General features: G+C 46.4%; 1 protein-coding gene across 1 annotated transcript in view; it reads left to right on the forward strand.

Annotated features, from left to right (window-relative positions):
• The window catches only part of LOC126539762 (ATP-binding cassette sub-family C member 4-like), a 390950-nt gene that overhangs the window by 196463 nt on the left and 176640 nt on the right, over positions 1-17847 (forward strand). Inside the window, exon 14 of the mRNA XM_050186602.3 lies at positions 11504-11600. Within this exon, the coding sequence (XP_050042559.1) occupies positions 11504-11600 (97 nt within the window). The remainder of the gene's footprint in view (positions 1-11503; positions 11601-17847) is intronic.

Raw genomic sequence — 17847 nt, forward strand, 5'->3', positions numbered from 1 at the left:
TTAGTATCGTACACCACCTTTTCTCTAAATAGGCCTTCCCGCGGAGGAGGAGTAGCTATTTATGTTAGGTCTTCTTTGAACTGTACAATCATTACGGAATTTTCAGTTATAACCAATGACTATGAAGCTTTTGAACTACAAGACAACACTTATATTCTTTCTGTAATTTACAGACCCCCTAGTGGAAACCATAGCACTTTTTTCAAATTTTTGAATACATTTCTTAATTACTGTTCACAAAATAATTATACCGTATAGCTCAGCGGCCACTTTAAATATTATTATGAACGAAAATAACGCTGATTCACTAGAATTTCTTACAGCTATTGAATCCAATGGGTTCACCAACACCATCACATCTCCAACGAGAATCACGGCCATGGTGAAGCATTATTGTCTTGTTTATTGTTAACATAGACATCATGGTAAAATCTTCGGGAATAGTGTCTTGTGATCTAAGCGATCATTTCCCTATTTTTATTACAATAGAGAAGCGTCAACCTGCACTAGTTCGAAGCACACCGGTAACCTTTCGGGCAATTACAGATAGCAAACTACAATCATTCAGGCGACTGATTAGTGAGACACCATAGACACAATGTCTGAACTATCGTTCAGTGGATGAGGCTTATAATGCGTTCATTGATAAACTTAAGGTGCTATACGACTGAAGTTTTACATTAAAAACGAGACAATCATCCAACAAATTTAAGAAACCATGGGTTTTACCTAGCCTTCTAAGAATGATTAAAGAAAGACCGCATGCACCACAGTTTTCTGGTAAGCAGAAATCCTAATGATCAGGTTGTGTATAAGCAGTTTGGGAAAAAATGAAATAATGACTTGCGCAAAGCCAAGCGTGACTATTACTCGGTAATTTTCGCTAGAAGCTGGCGTAATCCAAAGCTAATTTGGCGTGCAATAAATGAGGTAATTAACGATAGAACTGTATCGAATGACATTGGCGAATTGATTATTGACGGGTCACCAAAATCAGGCGTACTATTAGCCGATTGCTTTACTAACGTCTTCACCGAGCAAGCAAGAACAAAATATAATGAACGTACGTGTTCTGTTATATCAAGTAAAACAACCAGTTCATTGTTTTTTAGCCCAACAGATCCATCAGAAGTGTTAACCCTTCTCATGTCCTTAAGAAATAATTCTAGCTCTGATGTAGAAGGCCTCACAATTAAACCAGCAAAGCTTGTTGCTGACTTTCTTCCACTACCTCTCTGTCATATCGTTAACCTTTCACTAGAATCATGTGTTTTCCCGGCAAGAATGGAACTGGTCGAGGTTACAGTAATTTTTAAGTCAGACTCGAAAAACGTCATGAGTAATTATTGCCCCATCTCTATGCTACCCTTTCTTTTTGAAAGTGCTAGAAAAAATTCTGCTCAAGCGTTTGTAGACCTTCTTTGATGCTAATCAGTTAATATCACAATCTCAATTCGGCTTGCGTAAAGGTTTTCCTACAGAATCAGTTTTATTAGTCGAAAAAAAATTATTTTACACAATATTAAAAACTAACTCTTAACACTAGGAATCTTTGTAGATTTTATAAGGCTTTTGTTTGTCTAGACCATAACATTCTCTTAGATAAGTTAAATAAGCAGGGGAAGGACACTTCAAACTTGTAGTTCATATCTTAAAGACTGTGAACAAATAGCGAACATGGACGTTTCCTTTTCATCCAAACGTTATAGGGAATGCGGTGTCCCTTAGGGCAGCATATTAGAACCTTTTCTTTTCAATGTCCGCATAAACCATGCGGTAACGATTTCGACAGGAGCTAATTTTGTAATTTATGTCAACGACGCCTCCCTATTTATCTCTGGTCTTTCGGCTATAGAAATAATTTCAAAAGCAAACGATACCCTAAACAGCCTTTGAAATTGGTCTGAAGTAAACAATCTCAAAATAAAATACAACTAAGTCAGGAGCTGCTATTTTCCGCGCTATAAATCGTCACATAAGGAATAACTTAACCATTAACTTAGGCAATAATATTATGAGGTCGTCAGCCACCACAAAACACTGGGTGTTATATTTGATGAGCACCTTCGATGGACTGAGCACACTAATTGCGTAGCGCTAAGTTTATCAAAAGCTGTTGAAGCGCTTTCCCAGTGTCGTGGCATTCTTCCAGTACACATTCAAAACAGATATATGTTTCATTATTTCAATCACACATTGCATATTGTCATCTTGTTCGGCGCACAGCATCACTGACTAACATGAATATAATTGTGGGCCTGCAAAAGAAAGCGATTCGTATCGTTGCAGACGAAGAATACTGCGCACACTCCAAAGTGCTTTTTATTCGGTCAAACACTCAGCCCGTCAATGTGATGCTACCGCAGATCGTTTTTCCTTTATTCACCACTAAAGCCATGCTTCGTACTCACTTCCTTGTCGCAGAATCATCGCTCAAAGAACGCGTACCGGCAGCCAACACCCGACAATTAAAATAGTGGTGTCTTCCCAAAATTTGAACGAATTACGGTCAACAGATGTTAAAGCGTGCAATACTTTACACCCTGAACGCTAATACAACCCTAATTGACGGCCCCGCAGTAAATAAACGTGCTTTATTGGAATACCTTTTAAAAAGAATTGCCTAATTTGCTATCAGATTTATATCGTGTAGCTTAAATTCGGCGTCGTGAGTTATTTTGTGTGGATTAGTTTGGAATAACTTTGAGGGCATTGTCTAATTTCAGTTTCTTTTTCTCTTTCTCGCTCTCCGTTTTTGTAGCAGGTTATTCTTCATAAACTATTTAACTTGAATTTATACATGCACGCGTGTATATGTGAACGTATATGTGTGCGTGTATATATATGTACATATGTGTGCGTATATATGGGAGTATGCGCGCCATTCCTACGGGTGTTTTCACATGTACGTGTGAATATAACATGTCAGTGTACAGTATAGTTTTGTATTGGTGTATGTATATGTAATTTATTTTTCTCGTTCTTCACAGCTTGGTGCGAGCAGTTTCTTTCTTTTCTTTTCGTGTTGCTTTTTTTTCTCGTACGGGTGTACGGCAGACTGCTGTTTTGCCACTGTTGCCGCTGCCTGTAGGGTCCCAGGCCTTGCCAAGCTGCTCAATGAATCGCTTTTTGCCTGGGGTCCATTTTTCCTTGAGGAAAATAAAAACGGATTCTGATTCTGATTCTACCTGTTCTTGGCACTTTAAGCCTATTGATGCATTAGCATTTTTTGGATACTTCACGCACTCTTCCGGCGCCATCCATCCATCGATCGATCGAACCATCCAACCGTCCGTCCATCCATCCATTAATCCATCAATCCATTTACACAAACCCAGTGCCCCAAGTTGTCTACTAGCTTGGGCAACTAGACTCGTGGTCGTGTTGCCGTCATGGTTCTTGCGTCGTCGGCATTACAGCTTCGTCATCAGACTCTCGTCATGCGGTCGTCGCCACAGCATCATCGCCATACGGTCGTCCTAATGCAGACACGTCATAGTTGTCATACCCTCGACATCATTCTATTTTCCTCATACCGTTGTCATGCCATCGTCGCCAATACATCGTCATCATAATGTCATCTTCATGCATTTGTTGTCACCCGCCTGTAGTGGTGAGGTCCCATGTCGTCATAGAGTGGTCGTCATACCATTGTCGTCATGCCATCTTCTCGTTCCATCGACATCTTCTTTGTCATTCTAGCGTAATAATGCTATCGTCATTCGATCGTGACTATCGCCCGTCGTCATGCCATCGTCGCATTGCATCGTCATCAGACAGTCATCGTATTGCGTTCGTTGTCATGCTGTCAGCGTCGTGCCGTTGTGATCGTTGCATCGTCATCACACAGTGTTCACGATACAGTCGTCGTCATCCCATGGCGCCGTCGTCGCCACTCTGTCATTGTTATACAATGATTGTTACTTCAGAATTTTCGTCCCATTGTCGTAATGCCGTCGTCGTCATATCTCCGTCGCCGTTAAATCGATGTCATCCCTTCTCCATCATTCTATCTTCATCCTGCAGTCGTTGTCATGCCGTCATGCTTGTGGCAGACCTTGCCAAACCAGGGCCAAAGCAAAGTGAGCCGATACGGAGGACGCGTATGTCGGATATATACGACGCAACGAACGCCTCAGGACAACCTCTAGAGATTCTAAATAAACGTGTATTCAGCAATACGGCGTGCGGTACAGCACTTGAATGCGAATCGCCTCTCTGTTGACAGGCATCGTGAGATAGTTCTTCTGCTTATCTTTGCTCATTTTTATAACGTGCTAATCTCATAGAAGGTAGGTGCACCTAAATGCGATTGCATGCGGAACGAAAGAACGCGCGGCAGTGCGCGTTAAGCAACGTCGTAGCTACTGTTTTTTGATCAGTACCCTACAAGGCAAGGTGCACTAAATGCACTGGTAGTGAAGTTTCGAAATGCCCACATGCATGTCTCAAATTGGTGCTGTCTCGCAACTGTTCCCACCTATGCAGTGTCATATAACTTATATCAAACAAAATACAAAAACTGTACAAGTCGCTTTTAACCAGCAGAACTTAAGGCAAGAGACATGAAGGATAATTTTTAACGCTTTGGCGTTGTTTCTTCTAATCTTAGATTATCTTTTAAAATTTTTATTGGTAGTATATGCGAAAACTAGTGACCATCACCATCATAAGGTGTCTACATTTCTTCATTTTTTTTCCGTTCAATAAAAAATGGAGAGGCGTGGTGCGTTTCATTTTCTTCAAGTGTTAAACTCACCTGAACGATGAACCAACTGGCGCAGAAGATTGCCACTTGGGTAAAACCTAATCTTCGAGTGAAAGGACGCAGCGCGTTTATGCTTTATGCACAAAGTTTATATTCTGGCAAGGCCAGTAATTTCGATTACTAGGTGAATTATAAGCTTTCCTCGGAGAAGCTTGGCAGCACGCTTAAGTGAGCAGGCGAGCTCGAATTTGCGCTTGCTTCTCCGCTTTCTCTAAGACTTTGAGGGAATAGTGCGCGCTCATATGACAACAATACAAGGGTTGTTGAAAAGGCTAGTTGAGTTCAATTTTGCGAAATTACTACAATAAACATACGCTTTCCTATACTGCACTTTCACACAGCAAGAAAACGGGCAAAGAAACCACTTGAGGGCCTGTAGAATACATGCTAAAAATAATCTATCTATCTACTAATAATCTATCTTCACCTACCAGCCATCTTTGCTGTGTACATCCCGTGGCCGCCAGTACAAGTTGGCATTAAGAAAACCCAATTAGACTGGCTCTTTGGCGACACAAGAACATTTGTTTTTCACGGCAAATTATGCCGCATTACAAAAAGCTTACAACAAAGGCTTTGAATTAATACTTCCACATTTCCATTAATACTTCCATTTTTCCGCCAATAACGAGCTTATAGGGAGCATAATGGAACATGGTTATAACGGCGTTCTACAGGATGGGGAACAGAAAGAAAAATGCACGTAGTATAATCACCCAGCTCCTCCCCGCATTCTTTCTGTGTCCCGTCCTCAAACGTGCTGTTAGTAACCATGTTTCACCAAGCCAGCAACCAACTAGACAATCTAAGTGGCTTTATGTGCAGCACTCTGTCATGTAAAAAGCATCGCGGATCTTCCGATTCCTAGGATATTGGTGGCGATCAAGGCTCGACTTTGGGCCTTGCTCACAGCTTTCCTTGAGTCGAAGGTGCCATGGCGCTAGAGCCTATACTGCCTTCATATTACGCAGAGTAGCGCTGCGATTATTCTGGACAGCAATGTTGATTTCGTCAACCACTGCTCCTGCCACTGTGTTAAAAAACCATCATCCCAGTACTTATACAATGTTCCAGTGGGACGCTCGTGGCTTGAGCTCCAAGCTAGAGAAATTTCATCATCCTGCGCTTGTAATGAAGCTTTATGGTCATTGCAAAAATGAGTCGTACTGGTCATCTCCGAGTCTCACGTCAACGAGATGTTTCGGTTGCACGACGGCTACACTTTTACCACTCTCGCCGTGTAAGCTAAATGGGCGGCTTCTTATGGGATACAGAAACTGCGTATCTTGTAGACATCTCCGCGATCGACGTACGCGCGTCTATCCTCATCAGTTCTGAAGCATTTACATTCATTGTTGCTTGAATTGAACCAGGGTGCTCTAGACTGAAAAATATTAGTAATAAATACTCCATCGCCGCATTTCATACGTGATAATATCCACACAGCACGGGCATTAAGGGCAGCTCATATACCCACCGCCCACCGAGCCATACTAGCAAATTATGGAGTATAGTTATTAAAACCAGAAGTTCACCAGCTTCATCGAACTGTCCTGCTTGTCAAGCTGCTGTATTCAGACAGTTGGCTAGTGCGCTGACTTGAAATACGAGGAAGGGGCCACCATCTGATCTTGATGTCAGCTCTAAGCTTTCTGATGTCAACGTGAAAGGCACACAAGTACTGTGACTGCAAGAAATACAAGACAGCTATCAACACATCTATCACAGCGAAAAGCCGAGATGATACATTGGTGCTTACTGCACAGTTGGGGCCTACTGTACTAGTGCTACAAATCCGAGAGTTCCTTCATCGCCTCCCCGAGCAAGGACACGGCGTTACATTTCATTGGCTCTCTAGCCACTGTGGCATAATGGACAATTAACAGGCAGATGAAGCTCCTCGATGTTCGCATGAAGATGGCGTGCAGGAGCCAATCCCGCTGTCTAGAATAGATGCAGCAGGGTAACTTCGAGTGCTTGCATGTGATGTCTCGCAATCGTTGTGCAGCGCATCTAGTTTGAAGTACACACGTCTACATCGACTGGACCCCTGTCGGCAATTTCAGGCTCTGCCTGGACTATTCCGACGCTAAACACTGGTACTTTACCAGCACTTAGTGGTTTGCCGTCGCATTTGCAAAATCGTTTGATTTCCGTATCGGAAGGGAACACGTTCTTCGTCATTGTCCCCGATACAGCGCACACAGGCAGTCAATTGCGACCGGGCTGGCGCGTCTTGACGACCGGCCGATTTCGGAGCAGACAGTCCTGGAACGCCGGCCTACACAGTCGTCACACCATAAGACGGTCAGGGCACTCTTGACGTTTTTACGTTCGGGTGGGTGTTAGGAGAAATTGTATTTCTCGTGGACGTTAACGACTTTCCCTAGATTCTTTTTCGTTTCCTTGCTTTTTCTCTCCGCTTTTCTTTCCGTCTTTCATTTCCCCTTACCGTCCCCGTCCCCCGTGCAGGGTAGCAAATAAAAATCTCATCCGGTTAACCTTCTTGCGTTTCATATCCCGTTTATCGCCCTCTCTACTGTATTCCTTTAATTGATGCTCATTGTATAAGAAAATGCACGCGCTATCCCACTAAACGCGATGGCCTGCCAACTAATCACGAAGAGTTTGAAAGATTACTTGAAATTTGGAGGCGCGCTGAACGAGACGTTTTACGCATTAAGACCGCAGAAGACGTTCGAGCTTGTCGACCGGACTCAAAGGCACAGCCTTCGCTGCCTGTCGAAACTAAGCAGGCAACGCTGGAGAGGCTTGCTTGCAACATTCGATGTCGGTAGACCAACATCCAAAACATTAGAGACCCCACACTCACGAGCTCTACCCGTTTACTGCCTTTTTGTTGCAAGAACCTGCGTCACTGCATGAAGTTGCCAAAAAATATTATCAACTTTACAATAAAGGTACTAAACCCTGACTACGAAATACTACTATACTTTCTTGTACACGGAAATAAACTGCTCCTCCGTTGGATTTGCCTTTCTCCGTAGATGACCTGGCAGCAACTCTTGGTGACTTAAACAAATGCTCATCAGCAGATTATGACGAGATCAGCTACGAGGTCTTTACTCAACTTTCACGTAATTATCGGCTCCGTCTCATTGAGTTCTACAACTCCCCATGGATGAGCGCTGAGCTTCGTGCACATTGGAAACTGGTGAAATTTATTCCAATCATCTGAACAGGTTCGCACTGACAATGCCTTTGATTATGTATCATCTGTCGACAAGAGAGAGAGAAACAACTTTATTGAAATTATGGTTGCGCTTTGTTACTGCGAGTGGAACCCCTCTTTCAGGGCGACACTGGCTATTGTGGCTCGCCAAGCCTGGTCGAGGGTCGCCAGTTGGCTTCCCAAGTCCCGTTCGGAGAATCGACGAAAAATTCAAATTGGACACACGCCAACTGCGATTTTTCTAATTTGAAGCCCGCATTGAAGTCGGTCCTTTGCAGCTCAATTCCCGAAGGTGTGGGAACTCTAGTACTCCAGGCACATGTATGGCAAATGATATATAAGGACGACACCTATTTACCGATAGGCGCACACCGATAGGCTTAGCTTCATATTGCGCTGTTGAGAAATGTGTGCCACAGGATGGCTGTATTGAGTCCCTGTTGTTTATAATCATTCTTATGCCTATGAAGAGAGTTCTGCCATTTGGTATGGTATGGTATGGTAAAACTTTAATGAAGTCCTGCAGGTCGTGAGTCTTCACGAAGCGGGCCGCTCCCACGTGGGAACCGGAAGGCCGAGCCTCTCGGCCGCATCGTGGGCCTGCTGGACAGCCCAGAGTTGGTCAGCCAGAAGAGGGCTGCGGAGAACCGCCTCCCATCTGGCCGAGCTGTTAGCGATGATAGAGTGTGACCGGGCACACCGCCAGAGCATGTGGTCTAACGTGGCTATTTCTCCACAATCGTGGCAGGTAGCATTGGTGTAAATATCCGGATAGATTTTATGTAAAAGCGACGGATTGGGATAGGTATTCGTTTGTAGTAGACGGAGCGTTAATGCTTGAGCTCTATTGAGGCGCGGATGAGGAACAAAGTAGGTTCTACGGCTGAGATAGTAGTGTTTAGTAATTTTGTTGTAGGAGGAGGGCGTGTCCCTGTTCTCTGGGAAGTCGGCTTCCGATGGGTCGAGGGTAGCGCGGTGGGCAAGTTCACGCGCAGCCCCGTGAGCCGACTCATTGAGGTTGGGAGGAGCACCCTTTATCTGACCCTGGTGTGCGGGAAACCAATAAATGAAGTGGTGCGTGATTGCCGTGCCCCCAATAAGTCTGAGGGCCTGTTTGGAAATGGTGCCTTTTTCAAATGCTCTGACTGCAGATCTTGAATCACTATAGATGACATCCCGTGAGCTATCCAGCAGGGCTAGTGCAATAGCCATTTGTTCAGCTAGTTCGGAGTCCTTCGTCCGAACCGACGCAGCATTGGTGATTCCTTGCCGACCATCAACAGCGATGATGGTGAACGCCCGACGTTCCTTACAAGAAGCGGCATCCACAAAGCTGACCTGTTGCTGATCACTGTATATTTGCTTAAGGAGGTTGGCAGCCCTTGCCCTCCTTCTACCGCGATTATGATCGGGGTGCATGTTCCTAGGTATTGGCGCGACCGTAATGTTCTCACGAATCGACGGAGGAACGTCAGAGAACTCCTCCGCTACTCTATCGGGGTGATATCCGAGTTCCTCCAATATGGATCTCCCTGCCTTCGTTGTTGTGAGGCGAGTTAGCTGTGCGCGCTCCTGGGCCTCTGCAATTTCTTCAAGAGTATTATGAATGCCAAGCTGCATTAAGCGCTCTGTACAAGTGTATACGGGTAACCCGAGAACCCGCTTAATAATCTTCCTAAGCTGTGCATTCAATTTATCTCGCTCTGCCCGTTTCCATCGATGCATGGCTGCCACGTATCTAAAGTGGCACAGAACGAAGGCATGCATTAGTCGAATGAGGTTATCCTCCTTGAGTCCGTGATGCCGATTTGTTACCCTCCGAACTAAACGAACAGCACTTTCAGTTTTAGCAATTAGCTTGCGTATAGTCTTGCCATTTGTACCCCCTGACTCAACGATCATGCCCAAGATTTTGATTGAATTGACTCTGGGTATACGGCAACCGTTTCTTGTATATAGGTTAATGTCTCTGTCTTCCAACGATGTCCACCCCTTGGGCCTTGGACCGCGTTTCTTGGGACTATACAGCAAAAGTTGGTGTCTGTACGACATTCTATGCGGACATCTCCATTTGTAGTACGTCGTGTTCGCGCGATACCACCCAGCAGCGACTCAATAAAGTATTCGCTAACATATTGGCTTGTTTGAGATACAGATGCCTTTACCTCGTAGCAGAGAAAAGTGTTGCAATGACCTTTACACGTCGGCTCACAGACCAATACTCAGTGGTACTCGGTGGGCGCACAGATGCATATGCAAAAGATGCATATGCAAAGTGTCAAAGGTATCTGGGTGTAGTTCTCGGCCCAGGTAAAAAAGTTATGCAAGAAGATTGTCGTATGCGAATATTCAGGTACATCACTGGATCGCAATGGGGCGATAATTGTCAGTCAAGGGTGCCTCTCCGTAAGCATTACGTAGACGGTATGTTGCGCTACTATATGCCCATTCTTCACTGAATCTCCATCACAATCACAGAAAGCTTAAAGCAGCACGCGATACATTCCTGGAGCTATGGCCTGGTCTTTCGAAAGGGTCACCAGGCCTCAGAATCGTGGCGGAGGCGAGGTGCTTACCACTGAACGTCTTAAGTTCAAAAGAAACGCTATATAATTATCTCCACTACGTCCACCACGCTAAGAGGAATTTTCTAAGCCACATTGGTTCAACATGCACCAACTCCACTTTCGGACAGGCCGTTGGACACACCTTTGTTTGTCCTTCAGGCCAGGCGCTGCACCTCATGCCATCCAGTTTGAACCATCTGCACTCACTCACTTTTCCACGACAAATGAACTGTTGTTGGGGTTATAGCGAAAACAAAAGTGCCTAAGGTTGGCATCCACCACATTGCGTGGGACCATATGCGATACGGCAGGGAGAGAAGGACGGGCGAACTTCATCTTAACGCCAGTCGTTTTCAAGAAACTGTTTTTCCCTGGCTCAGTGACATATATTCGTTTTGGATAACGAGCGTGCTGCATACGCGCTTACGTTCTGCACTGTCACTGCGCCAGGCCTCGCGCTGCTTGCACCCGTGTGATTTCTGCTTCGCCGCCCAAGTGTCCCACGATTGGCGGCGACTGTAGGCACGCCGCTCAAGCTCCCTCTGCAGAACTCTTCCAGCTCTCTTCGCCAGGTGAAGCCTGCGTCGGCTTTCCTGAGAAGCGTCAGTCGTTCCGCGGTTTTTGCAACTTCTGCGAAATGCCTTATTAAGCGTGAAGGGCCTCAATGCCTTTCAATATAGCTAAACCATCTACCAATGAAATGTTTTTCTTTGTGCATATTACCCGTTTTTGTGGAATATAACGTTCAACTCCACACTATGCTCCGGCTAAGAATCTAGTCAATTCTGCAAATGTTCTATTTTGTATCGTGTAGGCCGTAGTGAAGGTTTATAGTCCATAAGCGAATCAACATAATTCGCCAGTGTTAGCTCATGACTGCTATTCCCAGCAACATTAAGGGTATTAGAGGAGCTCGTTTGTACGTTTCAAGCACACATGTAAAATACGTGACTTGGATTGTTCAATTTATCGCAGCTGCATCCGGGGATACCTGAAGAACAAGATCGTCATACTCTGCACTCATCAGCTGCAGTTTTTGAAGTCTGCGAACCACATCCTCGTCCTGAAGGAGGTAGTGCTGACTCTAAATATAGCCGCTTCCTATAAAACCAATAGCTGAGTAAGTTTGCATGGGTTCATATTGAATATTGCTTCCATAGGCGTGACATTGCTTGCCTTGAGAAGACCATCATCGCCTTCCTCGCGTCCTTCGCGAGACAAAGGGTTTGCAATGCCCTGCTGTAGAGCTAAATGGTTAGGCACTGCTATGTGCAAAACAAACCCAAACTAACGCATTTGTCCTTGTGTGCTTGTGTATACAATCATTTATTTATTTTTATTAGGTTTTAACAGAGGTGAAGTAGAGGTAAAGCGTTGTGTTCATATATTTGTTGTCTCAAGAACAAATCCTTGTCACAGCTACTATATTTTCAGGCCTGAAGTGATGCTTGAACCCGGCAAGAAAATCTTCAAGAGCCAATGGGCCTATAGTAGTCAATGTGCAACAAAGTTTGGAAGGCCCACTGGCATTCAAACACACTCTCTCGCCGTACCAAAAATTTGCCTGCATGATGCAGTATTCGGCTGCTGCCTCTTTCATGAATCTTGAAATTGCCTTGGGCTCTCATTCTGTAGCGGCTGAGGAGAACCTCAGAAAAGCGTAGGAAGACGTGCGACTCAGCATAAAGTGCTAAGAGTCTATGGATCCGGAAAAGCCGGTGCTAGAAACTAAACATAATAGCATTCAACACACGAACCCTCTCGTGTGAAGAAAGTTTATGAATTTCTCTTTCAGAACTATCCGACATTGCTAGAAATATCATTGGCCTTAGTGATGCTAGTAGAGCTGGTAAAATATACAGTGCTGACTAATGGCTGCGTCATCTGTTATATCTCCTGAAGCCGGCATTCTAGGTGGCAGCGCAAGGGATCTTGTCTAGTGTTTAGCGCAGAAACATGGGAAAAAACGAGCAATAACGGCGACACGCACAAGTGTTACTTTGAGCAGTGGTTTGTAAAAAGCTGAGCACGCCTTTATATACCTGATACAAACACAAATCATGCCCTAATTAAGAGCCGCTTAGAAATGACAGCTCCTTCTTCGAAAGAATAGCGAAGGAGTGCTTACCGCACCTTTGACCATGCTCAATCACTCATTCCAATATTACTCGGACGAAGTGTTTCTATCATAGAACGCTTGTACCTTTGTCTCGCTTTGTTTCTTTCCAAACTGTGGGAGCTGCCGCTCCCGTGTTGCGGTAATGGACGAAGAAGCCCTCGAAGACCTTCCTGGAGCCAAGCCATCACGTGGGGTCACGTCCAGGAAACGTGGCAATGCGTCAAGGGAAACGGACAGCGAGGCAACCGAGTTGTACTCGGACGGCGTCGACTCGTCGGACGACGATTTCACGCTTGTCATGAGCCGAACCACAAAAAGAAGACTGCTACGGAGGTCATCGTCACCAAGTGTCTCCACCGTGAAGACAACACAACAGCGCTGGCCGTACACTATGCTCTTCATGCCTGTGGACCCAGTGTCAAATCTGCGACTCCTAAACAGGCAAGTCCTTTCTGCGTTTCTTGAGGGAATCGCACCAAACGAGATAAAGGACGTGAGAATAAACGCACGGAAGAATGTCCTTGCAGTAGATGTTCTACACCGTAGTGCACTGCAAAACCTGCGGCACGTAACGGAGATCGACAAAGTGCAAGTGCGATCCATGATTCCTACTGGCTGCAGTGGCACCATCGGCGTCATTTATGATGTGCATATTTCTATACCAACCGACGACTTACCGATATTAATAAAGCCAACTACAGAAGGCACTCTTATCACGCACATCGCAAGACTTGGCAACACCCGTTGCCTGAAGCTGTGGTTTGATGGAGACAGCCTTCCCTCACACGTCAAAGTTGGCCACGTCCGCCATGCAGTCCGCCCATACGTACCGAAGCCCCTGCAATGCTACAAATGCTGCAAGATGGGGCACGTAACAGGTGTCTGTAGGAATAACCTCGTGTGCCCACGTTGCGCCGAATCTCATTCAGCAGATGCCTGTCGCGCAACTGTGTTAAAGTGCCCTAACTGCCATGGTACTCATGAGGCCTCATCGAATGATTGCCCGCGGGTGAGGACCGAGCGAGCAATACTTAAACGTATGGTACGGGACCATTCAACACACAGAGAGGCTGCCGCTACTCTCAGGCGACGACGACATCGGCACCGAAGAGCAGCACGAAGAGTCACGTCTACTGAAAGATATACGCCATCTTCCGGCAAAGCGGCTGCCGTATCAACGCCAACTTCCACAAAGAGCGACAGTGCGAAAACGAAGACTGGGGCAACACTCTCGCCCCCTGAAGAGTGGCCTACACTTCCACGAACACAACCTGCCTCGGAGTCACATCAAAATGCGCCGCCCTCAATATCCCCACGAAGCGCGGATGGGCCGACGACTGAGGATCGCCAAGTCATAGTGATGCTGAAGCCACTTATGGACGCCATGCGCATTCTACTGAGCAGCATGAAAACCCCGTCGGCACAGAGCGCACTGCAGGTGCTGGACACCTTGAGTCCGGTGCTTGCGGCTCTAGGGTAAAACCACGACCCGAGAGATGCCGTCGTTTCAAGAGGAAGTCAAGAATGCATCTGTCCTTCAGTGGAACGCCAGAGGGCTTAAGTCACGCATGCCCGACTTTAGACAGTTTGTCTTTACGCACCAATTCCCCATTATCGTGATTTGCGAGCCCAACCTGTCAGCTCCTATCAGACTGTCCGGGTATGAGTGCTTTATGTCCTCTACCCACGGAGAGTGCAGCAAGGTTGTTGTGTTTATACGCCGTGACTTGACTTATGTACATCACCCAGTGCCTCCTGACGAAGCAAATCAATACGTTTGCTTAACAGTGAAAAAGAAAAAGCTCACGTTCACAATACTTGGAGCCTACTTATCTCCAGCAAGCCGTCTAGATTGTGAGCGCCTACGGGGAATTTTAACATCGACTCCACAGCCGTGGGTGCTCACTGGTGACTTTAACGCCCACCATTACCTATGGGGAAGCTCCAAAGTTAATTCTAGAGGCAGAGCGTTGGTGTCCTTTGCCTCTGAAAACGAATTTTGCTTGTCAAATGATGGAAGCCCTACTTATCTGCGTGGATCAGCGTATAGCAGCTGCTTGGACTTAACCTTCGTTTCACGTTCGCTTTCGAGAAGAGTGCACTGGTTTTCGGATTTAGAAACACGGGGCAGCGACCACATCCCAACCTATTTGAAGATCGAAGGTTTGACTAGCTCCAAGTCCTCCAGAACCATCCAGTGCACCGATTGGCCTAAATACAAAATAATAATGGAAGACTGTTGTCGTGACGGCACCTCGTGTAACCTACAGGGCGCGATAAAGGATGCCATACAAACGACCACGCATTTGCTTTCGAGGAGTTCTTCCCGCACCGATTTCGACATCGAACTAGCAAAACTTCGAGCAAAATTCGCCGTCGTGCGGAGCGAAGATACAGCCGCACGAAGTCCAATCATGACTTGAGATTGGCTAGACGAACACAGAAGAAAATACAGCGTCAAATGAACAAGCTGGCTTCGCGACAATGGGTATCCTTTTGCGAGTCCCTGGATCCGCGAAAGCCATTGTCGCTTATATGGAGGACTGTTCGTGGACTTCGAACAACCTCTGGTCAGCGCCACCCGTTTAAATCTCTGGCACTTTATCTACAATGTAGTGATATTGACGTCGCTGAATCTTTCTACAGAAAGATTGCTGGCCGGGCAAATTCCGATGGAACGGGTACGGGAACGCTCGACCACCCACTGTTTTCACGCGATCCCCGCATGGAATGCCCTTTTTCTATGGAAGAACTAGAAGCTGCGCTGGCATTGTGCAGGCGATCTTCAGCGCCAGGACCTGACGGCATTACATACCGTGCCCTGTGTAACCTAGGAGACCAAGCTCGGAAGGCACTCTTGCTCCTGTACAACGACTCCTGGCAGACGGGCACAGTTCCGCAAGAGTGGAAGTCAACTCGCCTCATTCCACTTCTCAAAGCTGGCAAGTCGCCTTTGGACATTTCCTCATACCGTCCGATCGCACTAGCCAGCTGTGTCGGAAAAACAATGGAAAGAATGATTTTAACACGTCTGGAATGGTACTTAGAATACTATGAAATTTATCCAGATGCTATGGCCGGATTCAGACGGGGCCATTCGTCAACAGACAGTGTTGTTGACTTGGTAACCTATGTGCAACACCAAAAGGCCTGTAAGCGACTATCTGCTGCTCTGTTTCTAGATGTTAAAGGAGCTTATGATACTGTCACCCATGAAGCCATCCTTAGCACGTTAGAAGCCGTCGGACTTGGTGGTAAGATGTATATGTGGATTTGCAACTACTTACAGAGGAGACCATTCTACGTGCACACAGAAAATGGCCCGACATCCGAGCATTACGGTAGCCGAGGAGTCCCTCAAGGAGGAGTGCTTAGCCCGACTCTTTTCAATCTCACCCTCAGTGGATTAGTTTACAACCTGCCAAGCACGGTAGGACTTTCCATCTATGCGGACGACATCTGCATTTGGGCATCAGGTGTGACACGACTTCAGCTTCGCGCTCGGCTTCACAAGGCAGCCACAATGACATCTTGCTACCTTCGTGAACAAGGACTTGAAATTTCGTGCGGAAAGTGCGCAATGGTGGCATTCACGAGGAAGCCAATGTCTGGTTACGGCGTATCTATTAACGGACAACTTATACCATACAGCAGAAGTCACAGATTCTTGGGAGTCATAATTGACAGAGACCTGTCTTGGACTCCGCACGTCAATTACGTGAAAAAGCGGCTGACTACTATCTGTCACCTGTTCAGGTTCCTTGCAGGAAAAAGTTGGGGAGTATCTATACAGGTTATGTTACAGCTTTACATGGCGTTGTTCGTTGAATTCCTGCGATACAGCCTGCCTGCAATATCCAACACCTGCAAGACTAACCTGCGTACGATTCAGAGTATTCAAGCCCAAGCCCTTAAGATATGTCTTGGCTCACCACGCAGTGCATCAACGGCTGAAACCATTGCCCTTGCGCAGGATAACCCAATCACGACGCACATTACCGTTGAGACAATGCGTATGCATCTCAGGCATTATGCTAGGACCCCTTCCCACTACTTGGCGAGCCTCACTGCTGCAAGGCCCTGCTCGACATTTAGCAGTATTGTCAGTGCACATCGTGCGTCGTTTACTTCAGGGTACGCACCTGCGGCCAAGCCAGCGTTTCCTCCGTGGTGTTTGAGCCGTCCACAAGTACATCTAATGATTCCGGGACTACAGAAGAAGACAGATCTAACGGCCCCTGCTCTAAAACAGCTGAGCTTACTTCTTCTGCACGAAAAGTACAGCAACCACGTGCACATCTATACCGATGGATCGACTACGTCGTGCAGTTCTTCTGGTGCCGTGGTTATACCAACGCGAGGAATGACACTGCGGTTCAAGACATCGCATGTCACGACCTCAACGGCGGCAGAACTAACGGCCCTGCGTCGAGCACTAGAGTTCATTGATTCTGAAAGACCTAGAAACTGGGCTGTGTTCTGCGATTCAAAACCAGCACTACAGGGCACGCAGTCAGTTCTCCGACACGGATGTCATGACCAATTGACATACGAAGTTGTGAAACTTTACCATGATGTCCAACAAAAAGGTCACGAGGTCGTTTTTCAATGGATACCTGGTCACTGTGGAATCAGTGGCAATGATTCCGCCGATAACGCTGCTCGCACAGCACATCAAGGAGAGCACAGCGTTTCAATTCCGCTTTCGAGGACTGATGCTGCAAAGCAGCTTCGACACCTGGCACGCAGTCTCACAGTGACTGAGTGGAACTCACCAAACTTACGACTCACGCGACTGCATCGACTAAACCCCTCCCTGCAACTCCGACCTCCACTCGGACTTCCTCGACGTGAAGCTACGCTTCTCTGTCGCCTTTGGTTAGGAGTGGCCTTCACAAAGGCATACTCTACATTAATTGGAATGGCTGACAGTGCAGCTTGCGAGGTCTGTGGCACCGAAGAAAACATCGACCACCTGCTGTGCCACTGTCCAAGATATGCCTCAGAGAGACAAGAACTTGCAAAAGCTTTCCAAAAACTGGACAATCGGCCGCTTTCTGTGCAGGTGCTGCTAGAACACCGCCCCCATCGCCCGTCGGCCCATGAAGCGGTGAAGGCGCTTTTGTGTTTCTTAAGGACGACGGGTTTGTGCGACCATCTGTGACTATTAACGCGATTTCTGTAAGACCACACGCGTCAG

Source organism: Dermacentor andersoni, chromosome 2 (assembly GCF_023375885.2).
Source record: "Dermacentor andersoni chromosome 2, qqDerAnde1_hic_scaffold, whole genome shotgun sequence".
In the NCBI taxonomy this organism is placed as follows: Eukaryota; Metazoa; Arthropoda; class Arachnida; order Ixodida; family Ixodidae; genus Dermacentor; species Dermacentor andersoni.